Source organism: Scophthalmus maximus, chromosome 12 (genome assembly GCF_022379125.1).
Source record: "Scophthalmus maximus strain ysfricsl-2021 chromosome 12, ASM2237912v1, whole genome shotgun sequence".
In the NCBI taxonomy this organism is placed as follows: Eukaryota; Metazoa; Chordata; class Actinopteri; order Pleuronectiformes; family Scophthalmidae; genus Scophthalmus; species Scophthalmus maximus.
The window spans coordinates 14,111,890-14,129,543 of record NC_061526.1 but is presented as its reverse complement, the minus strand read 5'-3'; the positions used below and the strand labels follow the sequence as shown (position 1 = coordinate 14,129,543).

The window sequence follows — 17,654 nt, the reverse complement described above, 5'->3', positions numbered from 1 at the left end:
CAGTTCCACCCCGGTCCTGCTGGTGGCAGCAGCGCGCCGCCGTGCTCTGCGGCCGGTCAAAGCCGTGACACATGAATCCACGGTATAAAGAAAAAATCTGTCGCCTCACACACAGAGAACAAGCTAGCGGACGATAACCCCGCGAGCTGAAAGGTAAGAACAACTCTTCTGGTGTCTTCATTTCATAGTGACATTTGAAACTGCACCTGCCGCCCGCCCGTTCGTGGACGTTTTGCCGCACGTATTCGCTTGTAACAGACCCGGAACTGGCGATGTAGATACAACAACAACAAAAAAACAAAAACAAAAAACGACTCTGTCGCCACGGACCTTTAATTATCTGACCCGGGCAGAAGATGCGCAGACACTGGAGTGGCGCATTAATACATGTGTTGCGACGAGATGCTGGCGAAAATGCGTATAAGTATTAAAAAAAACAAAACCGTGTTGCTCTTACCTACATGCATGTAAAATAAATCAAAAATGAACAGTCATTCAACGAGCGGTGGCACGATCAGAGATCCCCTGTTGCGTAATCTACAGAGAAATTGATGGCGTCCCTTGAACGGGACGTCCTGCTCACATTTTCGCTTTCAGTGCGGTGGGGTGCACACTATCAACTCCCAGTTAACAGCATCTAAAAACATTATTCATCAACACATACACTGTTGTGATTAACACACACACACACACACACACACACACACACACACACACAGACTCATGTAACAACACATGTAACAACACATGAAAACTTATTGTAATGTGATGTAAATATTGTACATTTTGTATGATCATGATCATGTCACATGTATGAGAATGTTTATGATGTGCCTAATGGAACTGTACTCTTGGTAATGATATGTTGTGACCATTTCTTTAGTAGGAAAGCCTGAACCAGGGACAGGGGGGTTGCAAATAAGCCGAGTCTAGAAACCCCCATGTGCAACACATCGGTTTCATGTTATTGTAACATGTTATAGGCCTATCGTACGACACATGAATATGAACTCAATCCTTTTTGTTGACCTCAATAACACCCATTGTGTCCACATGCGTGTTTGTTGACATAAAAATGAATGTCTCCAACAACAGTCTGGCTGCTTCAATCCTCTCATCTGTTCTCGCCGCACGATTCATAAATTACTGGTTTGGCCAATAAAATGTCAGAAAATATGGATTTCTCCGTATTTTTCTAAAAGGCACCGCGTCTTCAACTTGCTTTGTTTTGACTGCTAATCCGAAGAAGCAGGCGGACTGGTTTATGTGTCCACATAATTATTGTCTGTTCCATGCAAAAGAAGTGAAATCATCCAGTGTTATGTTTTGCAACGTAACGGGTATAACAGCAACTTGAACGTGACTGAAATACAGCTACCCAGAGAAGGCACGTCGGAGTGTCACCAACACTGTTGATTCGCAGGGAACCAGTTGGACCAGAGCATGTGACAGAAGAAGTGGAGATTGAGTAAATCACGTTCACACATACAGACTTTATTAAGCCTTCATAAAAAAAACATTAAAATACAAGTCGCTTTGTCAAACATTAGCTCAGCCACTGTGCCAGTTTTTCAAAAACAGGATTTTAACGAGTTCCACGCAGTGAGGTATATTGAACCTGGGGGTGTGAAAAGAGAGGATCGTCTTGATACACAGCTTCGGGGTAGCCTCAGTTGAACTATTAGAACAGAGGATGGGTTGATGCGTCCTGACCTCCTTGTTAGTTGAGTCTCGTGTAGGCTGTCGGGGGAGGTGAAATGGGTTTTTGGGAGTCGGCAGCGTCACACTGGGCCCATTGATACCTGTGGCTGGCAGTGCACAGCTCAGCATTCAGACGCGTCTATTAATAGTCATCTTTTACGTCTACGGGTATGGGGAATTTCAACAAGAAATGATTGCCTCTGTCACAGTACAGGGATCATTCAGTCCTTTTTTGAGGAACAGATAAAAACAAGTACAGTGTCGTTGTTTGCTTTTCCTCCTTCTGCAGGCGCAGCTTTGTCGTTGTCCTAGTGATGTGCTTCTCCCATCTGGCCTAGCGGGACCGTAGCTGCCCCCTCCCCCCCTCTGTCCTGTCGCCGTCCCCTCCACCGACACCGCCTCCTTCCTCGTCCCCTCACCTCCACTCCGCTCCTTCCCTCCAGCCGTCCCTGGGATGCCTCCCCCGTGCTGTGGCTACCTGTCGCAGTACACCAATCATCATCTGGTTGCCTTCCTCCTCACATTCTTTAGGTAAACTAGACCCCCGCCCTGCCTCCTGCCGTAAAGTCTGTGCTCAGGCCTGTTGGAGCTGTGCTGAGCTGTGTACGTAGTCGTGGGTTTTTTAGATAACACTGCAATACCAGTCATTTTTTCCGAGATGTGGATGTGAGCTGTCGTTTTTAGATGAAAGGTCTCTGCGTGGGCAACTTTAACCCAAGTCGGACGTTGTCAAGATAGCGTAAACTACGTATATTGATTTTTAATCAATTGATTTTATTCATACTGCTGCTGTCCAACACATGCTGCAGTTTGCAGCCCGGGAACATGTTAGGACTTGCGGAATGTATTATTCTGTGGTTGTGAAAAATTTTCCTGAAGAAGAAACAAGTAATACTTTAAATATTGTTAGAAAATAACTTTGACTAACTAACTAACTAACTAACCTACCTTCTCGTTGTTTTGAACGGCAGAATGTGCTGCGACGTTATCAGAGCAGGACACGGATCAGGTTTATGACCGTCTGCTAAACTTCAGCCATGTGCTGCTTTCTGTCGTGTACAGTAGTGAATCATTAATAAGGAGTTGTCTTATCGCACGACACATATGTGGCCAGGTCAACACAGTCATGACTCGCCTTATCAGGAGCCATGCAAAGAGCACTGTGCACCAGTTTTAGGAAGCACGCGGTGAACTCGGGAGGAACACTGAGTTTGCGATGGTTTTTTTGTTTTATTTCCTGTTTTACTGTAAATCCTGTTTCTTGTCAATTCTTTTCAGCAAAATCAAACTGCTGCTACTGTGAAATCTAACCATCTCCAAATCCAAAACATGAGCATTCATATTGTGTAGCCTAAGATGTGAAAAAAAGATGAACTAATGCCTAGTGGGTAATATTGTGGTATTATTGTGTAAATACCTGCCATTTTTCCCTCCACAGTTAGCACTTACTGTTTCCTGTATATCCCCTCCATGAAGTATTAACCTTTTCCTGTTTCTACACAGATGCTCTTAAAGAAATCAAATACATTTGGCCTTTGCGTTCTGTGTAACACACGTTTCCCTCTCTCCCCAGCTATGTGTTGCTGCATGCGTCGCGGAAGACCTTCAGCAACGTGAAAGTGAGCATCTCGGCCCAGTGGACGCCATCCATTCGGAATGACAGCGAAGCCGCTTTCTCCCCTGGCGAGGTACGGAGCACCGGCACAACACTAACAGAACAGAAAATAACATAGTTACATAAAACCTGGCCAAGAGGAAAAGTTCTGAGTTTTCCAGTGAACACACCCATGATGATTTTGGCTCGCATTTGCCACAGACATCGGTTAACAAGATTAAGATTCCCCGTTATATAGTTAATTATTATTTTGGCCGTAAAAGCTTTTGACTCTTAACCATTGAAATCTTCGTAGACTGTCCCAATTTAAAAACCCAATTAAAAACTATTTCGGACACCAGGTCTCTGTGAAAAATGTCACTAAATCTGTGTCGGAGGCCTCGTGGTCACTCGACAATGGAGCCCCCTGTTGTAGCGGAGCTGCATGCGAATCACTGACTCTTTTTTCTTGACCGTCCCAGACGTGGGAGGACAATCACCTGTTTTCAGATGAAAAGCAGGCTACTCTGTTCCTAGGCGCTCTGGACTCCATCTTTCTCTTTTCATATGCCGTGGTGAGTACGGAACGTGCTTTTTTTCTGTGTCTTAATGAGCTGCGAAGCGGAGTGACGTCCGCCACAGATAAATCGATAGAGCTGGCGTTGGCGGACGATGGCATGCACTCACAGTTTGCCAAGAATGTTGGTCTTTAAACAGCAGAGAGGATCTGACATCGTTTAAATCATCTGACAGTGAATTGGACAACAGCAAAGGAAACATGTAACATGATTAAAGACTTAACACTCAGATATATAGATAAAGAGCATTACTTTTTATTTTAGACAATATCATACATGTAGCAGCCTTTTAAAATAAAAATAATTTGTGTCTGTTCTTGTTGTCCTGTTCACACAGGGCCTGTATTTGAGTGGTGTGATTGGGGACAGAGTAAACCTGCGCTATGTGCTCTGCTTCGGCCTGTGTGGCTCTGCCGCAGTGGTAAGTTTACGCACCACACGTCGTATCATGTACCTGACTCTCAATAGTTAACAGAGTGTGTGATTTTGTTGCTATCATAATGTTCTGGAAATCTTCAAACAATTGGTGTCAAATCTGCTATTAATCCAGATGCAATGGAATGAATAATCACATGTACAATACACAAGAGCTTTTCAAAGTGGGAGTTCGGTCTTCCCTTTTTCTCAAAATATCTCATCAGTTATCAAAAGAAGATCTCAAACAGTCTCACTCAAAAAAACCCCGGCAGTGCAAGATTCTCTAAAGCTGCTCTAGGACAGGCGTAAGATGAGTTCCACACTGGAAATAAGACAAATTCTAAAATAAAATACATAGGAAGTGAATATAATAAAACTAACTATTTCTTAATATGGAGTTCGTATTTATGAAATCTGCCAACATTCATCTCTGTGGGTTCCAGTCCGACTGTAGCTGTTTGTGTGTGTTTTGCAGGAGTTTGTGTTTGGCACTCTGACCGAATGGCTGCACATCTACAACATCTACCTGTACTGTGGCCTGTGGGTGCTGAACGGCCTGCTGCAGTCGGCCGTCTGGCCCTGTGTGGTGTCCGTCATGGGCAACTGGTTCGGCAAGACGGGGTGCGTGACATTACGAAAACCTGCTTTGAGGATTACGTACATCTGCCCGGCCCATTGATATTTACCAAAGAGCTTAGTGATACACACCCACGGAAAACACACACAAACACACACGCTCACACAAAGACAGCCATTTACTGGCGCGGCTGCCGAAAAGTAAGACGCCCTTCAGTCTGAGTTTTCCGCACTCGCTGTACTTCGCAAAAGCTGTCTGTGAGGTTGCATTTCATTAAAATTCATAAAATTGTATGTTGTCTATGTCTAATTTCAGACAGTATCTGAAAATAGAACCAAAGGGATTTATAATATTATAACTTTTAATACTTCATTATGTTGATTTTTATCTTCCAGGCGAGGCTTTGTGTTTGGCCTGTGGAGTGCTTGTGCCTCTGTAGGCAACATCCTGGGGGCCTTCTTAGCCTCGAGTGTGCTGAAATATGGTTATGAGGTAACACACACACCATACACACTCATACACACTTGATACCATGTTAGTCTCTGCAGCTAGATGCTAACATGACGTGATGTGTGTTGATGTGTGCAGTACGCCTTCCTGGTGACCTCAGTGGTGCAGTTCGCCGGCGGGGTGGTGGTATTCTTCGGCCTGCTCACGTCCCCAAAAGAAGTCGGTACGTGTGTTCTCTCTGAAAGTATTCAGTCGCATCCCAACAGTGTGTAAATGCCGCTTAGAATGACTGTAGTCCACGAAACAGTGTGTGCGCTCGCCTGGGTCAGACTGTTGCCTTTTCAACTGGAACATCCAACTCTGCTTAGTTTTAATTGCTCTTATTCCCACTGAAACCAGTTTAAACTTGTTTCACACTTGGGAGAACTGTACCGGAAATAAGATGTTTTCAGGCATGTACTCGGGGAAAGATGTCTGGAAAATTGGGTCCGGACATTTGGAGTTTGCCGTTCACATATGAAGAACGACACGTTCACAACAGCAGGGTAATATCCGGAAACCTTCGGGTGAGGGGTTGCCTCTGGCTAGAGCGCCCACTCACTAAAAAATTTCAGAGATTTTCCTGCTGTATTCTCGCACGGGCTCACTCGGACATTCTCTGGAAAATTGAACTTGCAGACTGGCAGGAAAAGTTCTGGAAAATGTCCAGAGCAACATTCGCGTTAATATACACACATACAAGCCCCTCCGTAAAAAAAGTTCAGGAAATTCAGTGTCTGAAAGCAGATCTTTACTGGAGCTCGAACGTGTGTGATTCTGTGTCCATCAGGTCTGAGTTGCGAGTCCGAGACTGGCCTCAGCCCGGTGGAGACAGACACCGACAGCCACAGGCCGCTGATGAGCGACGAGGAGGACGAGCTGGAGGCGGAGGTGTGCGGCGGGCGACACCAGCCGGCTCAGCAGCCGGACGAACCCCTGGGCGAGTCCCCTCAAGCTATCGGCTTTTGCCAGGCCTTCTGTCTGCCCGGAGTTCTTCCTGTGAGTCCCAACGAGTCCGGACAAATTCATCACACAACAGCTGTGTTCACACAAATGTTCACCCCGCGTTGACTCCCCGTTCCTGTTCGACCTACAGTATTCCTTGGCCTATGCCTGTCTGAAGCTGGTCAACTACTCCTTCTTCTTCTGGCTGCCTTTCTACCTGAGCAACAACTACGGCTGGAAGGAGGCCGAGGCCGACCGCCTGTCTGTGTGGTACGATGTTGGAGGAATCATCGGTAATTGGCAGGCTTAGGTTAAACTTCTCTATTTTTCCTCATCATTTTAACATAAAGCCTGGAAATTTGACATCTTATTTAGAAAAAAAGACACTTAACACCTTATAGATATAAGGCCAGAACTTTTTTTGTAAGCTTTAAGCCTAAAGCTGAAATGAAGAGCCGATTAATTGATAGACAGACCAATAACCTGCAGCTATTTTGAAATTTGGTTCAATGTTTGACTGATGTTTTTAGAGCAGAAATGACAAACTTTCATTCGTTCCAACTTCTCCAGAGAGAAGAATTGGAACTGTTTGTCAAACGAAACCAGCAATTTGAATGTGTCACTTTGGCTCTGAGGAAATTGTGTGGGGCGTATTCATCTCTTATATAAAAGATATTTTTTTATAAACAGGCACAGCTTCTCTTACTCAAAATGTTTAATGTATATGAAGTGCTACTTTCCTTAATTCTCCGTTTGGCTCTGTGGTCTCGTTTCTGTGCGTCAGGAGGAACAGTTCAGGGTCTGATCTCTGACTTCATGGGCAAGAGGTCTCCGGTATTGGCATTCAGTCTGGCCGTGGCGATGGGAGCGCTGGTGATGTACAGCCGTGAGTACATATTCATAATCGAACAGCATCTGTGACTTTGGAGACTGAATGATCAAAAAGAAGATAACAACAGCAAATTGAATCATGACAGTTCGCATGTTTTTTTTGCTACCGCTACGACCGTTTTGTTATGTCCTGTTTGACTTCAACTGGACCCACAGTTCACAGACTTGCTCTCCCCCTCTCAGGTTCGCCTAACGACCAGGCGATCAACGCTGTGCTGCTCGCCGTCACCGGCTTCTTTATCGGTGGCCCGTCAAACATCATCAGCTCAGCCATATCCGCCGACCTGGGGAGGCAGGAGGCCCTGAGGGGCAGCCGGGAGGCTCTGGCGACCGTCACCGGTATAGTGGACGGAACGGGAAGTATCGGAGCTGCGGGGGGACAGGTAAACAAAAAAGGATGTTCCGCGAGGAAAACGTCAGTTTGTTATTCTTAAAAATTTGATTTTGATAAAACGACAGGAAAAGATCAAATTAACAAGATTAAATTACAAGTAAAAGTTTGTTACTGTGTGCATGTTCTTCACAGAGATCGTCAACTCTGTACTTTTTTTGGCACACTTAACCAATGCACTGCAAGTAATAGGGTTTTAAAATAGCCCCATGTTCTTTATTAACATCAACTACAGTTGCTTTCAAGCACGCACCGAAGTCCAGACTTTTTCCTGAACTTGCCCCCTGTCATAGTGAGCCCACGTGACAATACAGAAGGAAAGTCTCTGTGAGATTGGGGATGAGTGGGCGCTCTGCCCAGGCGCCACCCCTGCGCCTAAACGTTCCGTAATTGTTCCTGCCGTTGTGAACGCATCCAACTCGGAGAGTCTCCTGGCCCGTTCTTCCTATGTGAGCGGCGATTATTGCCCTCAGTGTCGAGCGGTGTTTTTTTAGTTTGGATTTGAGCTTTTCACTAACACTTTGAGAAAACACCAGCTGTGGTTATACCCACAGTCTCATCCACGGGTTGATTCTAATCTGCGTTGTGTCTCATCACCCTCCAGTACCTGGTGTCCCTGATTGAGAGCAAGCTGGGCTGGACGAGTGTGTTCTACTTCTTCGTCGTCATGGTAAGAGAGACTGAATGGCGGCTAAAGGTTTTGTCACACCGTCATGGCATCCACGGGACACTTGAAATTGAACTGAGGCAGTCATGAATTAATACCCCTTTGTTTCTGTGTTACAGACAGGGGGCAGCATCGTGTTCATCACTCCCTTGCTCATCAGAGAACTGAGCGCCATGTGGAGAGACAGGCAAGCGCTGCGACGGCAGCTGTGAAAGCTGTGGCATTGGCCATCCATAAACGTCTCTCCCTCCGATCAGCGACGACGCAGCAGGCCTGCTCAGAAACGGCTACACTTTTATAGGTGAGTTGTGGGATGTGCAAAAGCCGGGATGGTTAAGGGGACATGAAGGTTTCACAGCCACAACCACTAGCGTACGTGAGCAGGCCTGGGGTCTATTATTTTCCAGTCACTAAAACACTAAAATACAAATGTTCACCTCCTGTAATGGAAATACAAGGATTACGAGGTGGAGCTGAAGTGCCTGACTAAGCAAAGTCTTGAAAAGGGAACTGGCTCTCAGTATGTGAATACAGCCTTCGCTTGGCCGTCACAGAATGTACTTGTGTATATATTTAAGGGTTTAAATTAATTTAAATATTTTACATGTACATGTGCTCAAGTCAAGTTGAATGAATTTGAATTTTTAAACCAGGAGTTCTCAATTTAAAGCAAGAAAAGGCCCTTTTAGACCATTTCAGGGTCAGAATTGTCTGAAGAATGTGAATAATGTTTTGTAACGTAGACATGTACTGTCAGCTCTTGTAGATATGTATGATATTATGTTTTTAGTTGAAATGGTTAATATGGCACTCTAGGATTCTTCCAGAGATGAGACAAAGTCTTTAAAAAAAGAAGAAGATTTTTAGAATACCACTTAGATTTTAGCCGGGGTTTTAGAAACCACTCGTGTACAGTTTTGTGTAATCGGGGTTAAAGAATTATAAAATGTAAAAGCCTTTTTCATCACAGGGACTGGTTCTCTCAATTCTCACTCGTTTCAGGCACTGGTTTGATATATCATTCTTTTTTTTCTTTAACTTCTTGTTCACTGTAATGTCTACACAACTTCTCCAACTTTAGTGTCTTGAGTCACAAAACACACACACAGTCATTAAGTTCTAACTACTTATAGTCTTATGAAGTCACATTCACTGATACACAGGGTCAAAAAATTATCTTGTTAATAATAGACATTTCTGTTTCTGTTTCTGTTTTTTACCAGCCCCCATCGAAAAGATGATTGTTTTGATTAAAAATATGTATAAGAGACTAAAATTGATATTTTTCCTTCCGCTGTGGTCGGTAGACACTACAGGTGCAGCTACATGAATCATCATGTAGTGATTTTAACAATCGGGAGCTAAACTTACTCAACGTTGCAAATGCAACGGAGCTTAAAATGAGACTTGAACCTCCTGTTATCGTAGAACCTGATAAGCAAATGTAATAGAATGTAACTTGAAAATGTATCTGTGGTGTATTTTTTTCTTTTCTTCTTTCTTTTTAAAAAAATCTGTGTACATTTCTAATTTTAACTTATGTAAATGCTACCGTTGTAAATAAATGCAAATTACATTTTGCAAATCATGAATATTTCTTTTTAGATTCTTTTAGTTTGGGTGAAAGCTTGAACTTGCTTCGTTGACATTATTGCGTACCAGTATGAAGGCTACTTCTTTGTTGGTATTATATCTGCAGTGTTGTATCAAAACCACCAGGGGGCACGTGTAGACGTAGAAAAGAAAGCTTCCTTTCAGTCCTCTTGTTAGTTCAAAGAGTGAAAACAAACTTCACACCAGCCGTCTGTGGTTTCGATCATTTATCGTTCATTAAAATTTTTATTATTTTCAGCACACTGTATGAAATCAACATTACAAAAAGGCAACAGTGCACCAACAAACCATTAACGGAAATCTCTCGAACGTTTTCTATACAAATATTACTATCGAAAAACGGGGTACGACTGATCCCATACAAATACACTTCTTACACGCTGCAAGGATACGTCGATCAGCATTAAATTACAATGCAATTATTACGGATGGTTTACAGAGATTATTGTACATTCATGCATATACAAAATAATCGAGGGAAAACTACATTTTGATTTAGCTGCAACAGGTGAATTAGAAATTCAAAGCAAAAGGTCACTTGGGCACAGTCCAACGGTCCAACAGTGTGTGGTTGTCGAGGAATTCCTAATCTGTGCCTCAGCTGAGGATTTGTATGGTGTGTTTTTTTTTGTTTGTTTGTTTTTTAAAGATTACCGTAAAAAAAATATTTCTCTTGTCAACAATGTAGTAGTAAAGTAGTGCAAAAATATAGTTTCCGAAATAACACAAGTAGTTAGTTGTAGCACGGAACGAAACGGGGAATCTGGAATTTGTTTCCCTTACAAAAAAAAGATAATAAGTTAATATAGACTTTGAACGTTTTGCCATTGACAAGCTAGAGAAGAAGGGTGCACACAAACACTGCCTCACACACGTAGATGAGTTGACAAACAAAGGAAAAAAAAATGATCATGACGAGCACGAAATGATGCTAAATAGCCACGTGTGCTATATTTTAAATCTGCGAAGTAGAGCCAAGGGGAGAAAAAGAAAACATGATAATGAACAACTGCATTTTTTTTGGCAGGCGACTGAGGCGGTTGGTTCATGAAAGAGAGGCTGTGCGACTTTCAGGGAGGGAGGGGGGGGCAACAAACGCTCGTCTTAAGTCAAAGGCCACTTGTCTGGATGTGGAGAAATGCCGTGATCCAGACGTCCAGAGTCTCAGACGTTTTCTCTATGCGAAGTTTGTTCCTCCCCCCTCCTCACACCACTATTCCTCTGCTCTCAGAAGCTGTCAAAGCAAAGTGAGGCAATGACAGAGCTCAAGCCCCCCCCCCACACACACACACACTTCCCTCACCTAGAGGGACCAGAGTTTCCTCTGCACGGAGCGGGGCCCCCGCTCTGACACACTGACTCTTTTACCTCATGTGAAACTACATTTGAGCGCTGGCCCGGCCCGCCACAGCTTCTACCACAACACAGTCGTCGCTTCTCTCTCTCTCTTTTTCGTGCCTGAAGACGCAAAACAACCTGAGCTACATTGGTTACGTTTTATTTTTTAATTATTTTTCTTTTAAACTGGATCACTTGATGAGGTAGTAAGAGTGGGATACTTAAGAGTACGGCTTTAGGTAGGGTAGAGAAAAGTGGGCCCATCCTATCTTGAAGGTTTAGCATTTATGAACCACTTTAATCTAGAAAATCAGGTTGTTTTTTTATATCACAAAGATTTTGTGTTTTCACATGACCCGTAACTGATGACTCAAACGGTAAGCGAGTCGTGTAGATGACGTATTTTCCTAATTGAATGGCACAACGATTTTTCTCTTCAGTTAAACTGCCTCAGCTGCCACAACTGGTGAAAAAAACCTTGAGATAAAACCACACCGACTCATTCGCACACTCACAAGCACACACACAAACACTCATATGCATATATGACACAATGAAAACACTTTCCCGGCGATAGAAAAACGTGACGCAGCTCAGCTGTTCATATATTGAAAGAAGAAACCAGAAACTAGAACCGAAACATTCCCTTCATGGAGAAAAGAGGTGCATTCAAAACCTACAAAGAGTAGAGAATGCTACATTGTTAAAAGCATAAAGCTGAAAAACAAAACAAAAAAACATACAACTAAATAAGGTACGTTCTGGTGTGTAGCCAAAAAAAATTAGATTTTTTTTAAAACCCCATTATGTAAATAATACAAAGCAAAGAGAAAATATAGTTTGCACTTTGTAAATTTTTTGCTATGTTGTGATGGTGTCAAATATATATGTTAAATATTTTTTAAGCGGCAACGGTAGAGTGTTTCATGAGCCACAATGACTTTAAGCCTTTAGGCATAATTTGGGGGGCAATGGCACAGGTTTCCGCAAACACCTCGTTTTAAACATTGCTTAATTTTTTTTCAAATTTTCTTTTATTTAGACGATGACTTTGCATCGTGAATAATAAATAAATAGTCACATATTAGTGTACTCGGAATTGAAATCAGTATCGTACAGGACACGGCTGCATTGCCTCATCGCCAAAACCTCCACCGTCGACCTTTAACCCGGCGCAGATCACGGTCGCGCTGACAGAAATTTTGAACCCCGGGTGAGGTTTTGACCCCTGGCCCCCCCCCCCCCCGGCTTGAGCTTTTCGGAGCCGCAGGGTGTGACGTGTGAGTCCCGGAATAGTAACTCGTCTAGTCAAAAACCTCTCGTGACTTTTAGCGAGAGGGAGAGAGGAGGTTCGAGGGCTGAGGTCAAAAACAATCCGAAGAAAGTTAACCTCGTACAACTTCAGCCTGTTTTCTGTTAGTTCCTGAAATAGTGCATTCAAAATCATTTCACAGTATAGTCAGCTGAGGAGAACAGTATATAGAATATATACAGCATATATATATATAGATATATATATAGATATAATATTTAGAATTATCCACAAGAGTCTGAGCTTGATAAACTACCAAAACTGTAGCTTCCTTGTGCTGAGGATTAAAGGTATGCGGTGTCTAAGGAGGTTTTTTGAGCCCACGATGTATGAGGTTGTGGACAGTCAGTTGCAGATTGCTACATATATACATGAGGTGACGTGTGGAGGAATGAGGGGGCGACCTGTCCTCCACCGGGTCTTGTTTTGCTTTTCTACTGGCGCGAGGAAGCTTTGTAATGCAGGAGCTTCCTCTTCTTCACCTTGAAGAAATCTGGAGTGGGGGACAAAAAACAAAACAATACAGAGTCAAAAAAAAAAAAAAAAATCCTACAGAGAGTTAAATTCCTTGTATGTGTCCTAACTGTCTTGTGTCTTATGGGCAATGAGGTTAAGGAATCAAGGCAGCTTTATAGGAAATGTTTGAAATAATACGTCGGACTATTTCTTTAACCAAGAAATTCCGTGGACTGACCTGTGATGGCGGCCTGTGTACGTTTCCTTGGCTTTTGCAGCCTGTAGCACCCCCTGGTGGCCACTACCTCCAGGTACTCATCCCCAGACCCAGACGAGCTGCTGGATGTCGGGGAAGCCTCCCCCGACGAAGACGACGTCTGCCTTGCACCCTTCGTCACATCGACCGCAGGCCGCGCCACCGGCCTCAGCTTGCTGCTGCCGCTGCGGTAGAACGCCGGCACGTCCTGGCACCCGAGCTCCTCCCACACGACGTTGGTGCCCTCGCCCGGCACGTCGGCCTGGAAATCGAAGTTCCACCGCTTGTTGGCCACCTCCACACTCATGCACAGCAGCCTCTGGAAGTCCTGCTGCAGCTGCTGGTGGTCAACGGGCCCGAAGAGGTTCCTCCGCACGGGCCCCACCTTCAGCTTCAAGGCCTCAATGCCCCCCAGGCGGGAGAGCGCCGAGTCGGATCCTGTGGTTGATGTTGCTGTAGAAGCCATCGCCACGTCCCTGTCAATGGAACAGACGGACACACACGGCGTTAGAGGAAAGGCAGAGGTGCTGGCTTTGTCAGTTCTGCAGAGATTCAATGAGGTGTGATCTGAGGTTTTACTAGTCTAGATATAACTTACACACACACATGCTCAAACCACCAGCGCACCATATGCCTGCTTTGGGTGCCGTTGTGTTTTATGTGATCAAATCCACATGTGCCCTAACCCCGCTGAGTAATTACTGCAGCAACAGGTAACTGAACCAACACCAAATAAATCTCCCACAACCGCAGACCTGATCGTCCACCTGCTCTGGTGTCTGCCGAGTCAGAGGTCGGCAGTGAAGGTCAGCGGGTCACGCGGAGAAAAAGCCGGTGTAGAGGAACTCTTGAGGAATGCCTTCTGCAGCATTCCCCACCTGACACGTTTAGTCAGAGTAATATGGTCAGATGACGCGTTCCATAGGTTACCTGGCAACTACTAACGAGATACATGGTTCTGCTACTGATGTGATACTATAATAATATATACTTGAATATTTCTGCTGCGATGGTGCACTTTCCTAGAGAAAAGGGGCCCGTGGTAAATCCACACACACACACACACACACACAGACACACCCTATCACGTGTTGGAAACCACCGTGCTTTGACCTCTTATTAATTATAGATTCTTAAAACAGCACAACTTCAGTTTCCTCGTCGAGGCTCCTACGCAGGCAGATTATTGAATCTTAATGGGACAACATTAAAAAAAACAACAACCTTGAAGCGCAGTTCCCTTCTTCGCCGACAGTGTCGCTCGCGTGTCCCGGCGAAAGTTGTTTGCGTCGGGGAGGAGGACGAAGTGGGCGCGGTGTGTGCGCGCAGATCAGGTTTCCAAAAACACCCGACAACCACTAAATACTTTCACCCCATAACCCCCCCCCCCCCAAAAAAAAGTTAACAAAAACACAAACGACTACTTGTGCAAAACACCAGGATTAACAAATAAAACAAATCCCCGCGTGAAGTCAGGGGAGTAAGCTCCGTGACGCAGTTCCACTCGCTGAGGATGTGGGTCAATGAGATGCGACACACAACGAAGCAGCCCGCATCTTGTCAAAGCCTCTTCACTCTCGTGTTACACACACAGACACCACACAGCAGTCACTCAAAACACCACCGACGAGAGGGGAAATAGCACACTCTCCACCTCACATTTACACCCACACTGGCCCGTTTGTTTGGTTTTTTTACTTCATGCGTATCGACGTTTAGCGAAGCGACGAAAGAGCGTCGGAAAAACGGAATGCGCCCCACAACAACAACTCCGGGGGAAAAACGCCACAACCCAAACAAGCAACTTAATAAAACATGTAACACCCCCTCCAACCCCCCCCCCCCAAAAAAACAACTTTAAAACGTCAAGCAGTGACAAGGAACAAATACATTGCTAAGATGAAGCTTGTTTTCCTCTTACCATCAGCGTCAGAATCTCGAAGGGCTCGAAAAGCGGAGTTTGACGGACGGTCCTCGAACTACGCACAGTCCCGTGAAGTGACAGAGGAGCAGTGAGAGGTGTGTGTGTGTGTGTGTGTGTCAGTGTGTGTGTGTATGTGATCCGCGGCGCCGTGGAAATAAACACTGTCACGTTGAGACGTTTTTTTAATAAGAGCCTGCCCACGGGAGGGCTGGTCCCGTCCCGTCCCCCTTATCTGCTGCGACTTGTTTGTTATGGACTCAAGAGGGGAGGGGGGCGCGCCCTCGCGCCAGGGGTCGGGTCACGTGGTTTTCACTGTAGGAGCTCCGCCGGCAGGTCGACAACGTATTCATAAAGTCTTATGACAATTGAACGCGGCACTCGCGGTGCTGCAGAAAGTGCGTGGCGAACGACACTAATGAACCAAAAAATGCACTATAGGAGGAAAAAAAAAAAGTTTAGAAAAAAAAAACTGCAGTCAACGCTGATGAATATATATTGATCACACGTGCATTGCGATTGTAAATCAATAGCTTCTCACCCTGTTGTCATGAGTGATACCACGGCAAAAAAAATCCCCTCGTGTTCTCTCGCAAACCTGCTGCTGCTCCTGCTACACGCGCGCTTGTGCCTCGTTCTCCTGCGCGGCGGCAAGGAGGAGAAGAAGTAGGTCAAATATCTTGGCAAGGGCGGCCATTTCCTCCCCCGGCGGCCTCGAATGTGACACACATTTTCTCGCGGAGGCACTTGCGTCAACGTTTTGTTTTGGCACCGCGCCCACGTGCGAGCGAGTCACGTTGAGCTGCAACGTGACTCGCTCGCTGGAGGGGAGAAAGGTCAGGCGCCGTTTTGACCTCTGCACATTAACCACATCCCCGTTTTGGATTTTGCTCTATGTGCACAGGGTTCGACCAAGTGGTGGAAAAAAACACCCTCTGTGCCTACATGCGTCCCTGACTCCGTTCTTCTGACCTCGTCAGAGCTGACCTATTTCTTTTCAGACAACACTCACATGAAGCTGAATGGGAACACTGAATTCAAAGAAAGACTAATCTGATTCAGTTCCTAAAACGTTCATACGTTTCTGGTTTTGATGCACTTCTAAAAAGGTCCACAGCAACTGAAACGATAAATTGATCAACTGAAATTTAATCCCAAGACAAGTTGTACGACTAATAATTGAAGGCATGTTACCAGAAACACTTGTCAGTGTCAGGCTCTTGAATGATGTTTTTTGTACTTTTTTATAATAAACAGAATATGGGGGGGTTGACTCAGAGTTAGACAAGAGGTCATATCTAAATTATTTACTTATTATAAGTAAAATTGTCTCCCCTTCCCCATGTGTAAAATGCATATTATTGATCCTTCCGATCACCATATGACATTTCACTCTTTTTGCTTTTCATTTTACACTTCAAAGTAGTTACATCTTATTTTACAACTCTTCCATGGCAGCTAGACTTTTCCTTATTACGTCACCTGCTCTGCCATTACCGCGGGCTCACATTTCTGGGCTGCACTCGTGAAACTAGGTTCTCTCCTTTCCTATTATTACACAGGGACCTCTGGGTTGTCTTCGCACAGACACACTGACGTACTGTACACGGGGACTAGTCTTATCGCTGCATAGCTTTTCACCGACACACGTCAGAGTCATCCGAGAGGCCCTGCAACGCGCCGACCAAAGTCCCTCACTCAGGAGGGTCATTCCAGGTGCCACCCAGCACCCGGCACCCTCTCGCTCAAGCCAATTGCTCATCTCTCAGCACCGACACCGGCAGTTTATGAGATGTGCTGCTATAATAGCGTCAATTAGGTCATTTGCGACGGTGGAGCGGCCACTCCTCGGGTGTGCAGTTCGTGACAGCCGTGGTTCAGTCATTACGTCACCACAATGGCATGTTTCTTGGAAAAGGGGGGGGGGTGTCTTAGCAACTGTTTCAAGGTAGTTCAACACCAAGTCCCAGGCAAATAATATAATGCAACCGAGTGTAATCATGAGATTAAAAGAGAAATAAATAATTTGCTTTCTTAGTGTTAAGTGCATGAAAGTGCTTAGGCTTGGGAGGGGGCTTGGATTATTATAATTTTTTAATTAACAAGACAAGGGCAATCGTCTTCAGAAGTCCCTAAATTGACAATACTTGCAGGACGAGCCGCTTCTCCTCTGAAATCCTCTTTTCTCAGAGCGAACCCTCGCAGTGTAGCAGAGATATGTTTCGGTCTCACACATAACTAGTCAAATTAGGGTTGTGCCCCAGTTCCCCTACTAATCCTTACTAATCTGTGTGTCAAGTTGCCTTTATACACTGTCATATCTCAACAATAGAGACAATGAGGCCTGGGCAGCATGATCCCTCGCTGTTGTATCAGCCCTCTGACCTGTATTTACAGTCGCCTAATTGTTCCACGTTAAATTCCCTAATCCTCCCCTTGTTGTCTACAGTGCTGTGTGTGTGTGTGTGTGTGTGGGGGGGGGGGGGGCTGTTTTGGTGTGCCCCCCC

The 17,654-nt window shown here is 44.9% G+C and overlaps 2 protein-coding genes across 3 annotated transcripts; one reads left to right on the top strand and one right to left on the bottom strand.

Moving 5' to 3' along the window:
* The first annotated feature begins 18 nt into the window (after positions 1–18).
* slc37a3 (solute carrier family 37 member 3) lies at positions 19–9,844 on the top strand. Its single transcript, XM_035650040.2, has 14 exons — positions 19–153; positions 1,991–2,232; positions 3,275–3,389; positions 3,778–3,870; positions 4,211–4,294; positions 4,766–4,911; positions 5,263–5,359; positions 5,456–5,540; positions 6,147–6,355; positions 6,453–6,594; positions 7,086–7,187; positions 7,376–7,575; positions 8,188–8,253; positions 8,370–9,844. The coding sequence occupies exons 2-14, from the start codon at positions 2,156–2,158 to the stop codon at positions 8,460–8,462; spliced, it is 1,509 nt and encodes a 502-aa protein (XP_035505933.1). The 5' UTR covers positions 19–153; positions 1,991–2,155; the 3' UTR covers positions 8,463–9,844.
* A 213-nt stretch (positions 9,845–10,057) lies between these two features.
* cdkn1d (cyclin-dependent kinase inhibitor 1D) lies at positions 10,058–15,852 on the bottom strand. 2 transcript variants are annotated; one of them, XM_035650054.2, is made up of 3 exons: positions 15,689–15,852; positions 13,209–13,702; positions 10,058–13,007 (listed from the first exon to the last, which is right to left on the bottom strand). In XM_035650054.2, exons 1-3 carry the CDS (start codon positions 15,697–15,699, stop codon positions 12,949–12,951), a joined length of 564 nt encoding a protein of 187 aa, XP_035505947.1. In that variant the 5' UTR covers positions 15,700–15,852; the 3' UTR covers positions 10,058–12,948. The 2 variants fall into 2 exon arrangements, with proteins under 2 accessions (XP_035505947.1, XP_035505956.1); XM_035650063.2 differs by lacking the exon at positions 15,689–15,852 and adding an exon at positions 15,148–15,607.
* Between the last annotated feature and the right edge of the window lie 1,802 nt (positions 15,853–17,654).

Coding starts and splice junctions, on each gene's coding strand:
- slc37a3 (XM_035650040.2), top strand. CDS start 2,156: ATGCCTCCCCCGTGCTGTGGCTACCTGTCGCAGTACACCAATCATCAT. Junction 3,390..3,777: donor CCGCTTTCTCCCCTGGCGAG/GTACGGAGCACC, acceptor TGACCGTCCCAG/ACGTGGGAGGACAATCACCT. Junction 7,576..8,187: donor TCGGAGCTGCGGGGGGACAG/GTAAACAAAAAA, acceptor ATCACCCTCCAG/TACCTGGTGTCCCTGATTGA.
- cdkn1d (XM_035650054.2), bottom strand. Junction 13,008..13,208: donor TACACAGGCCGCCATCACAG/GTCAGTCCACGG, acceptor CCCCCACTCCAG/ATTTCTTCAAGGTGAAGAAG.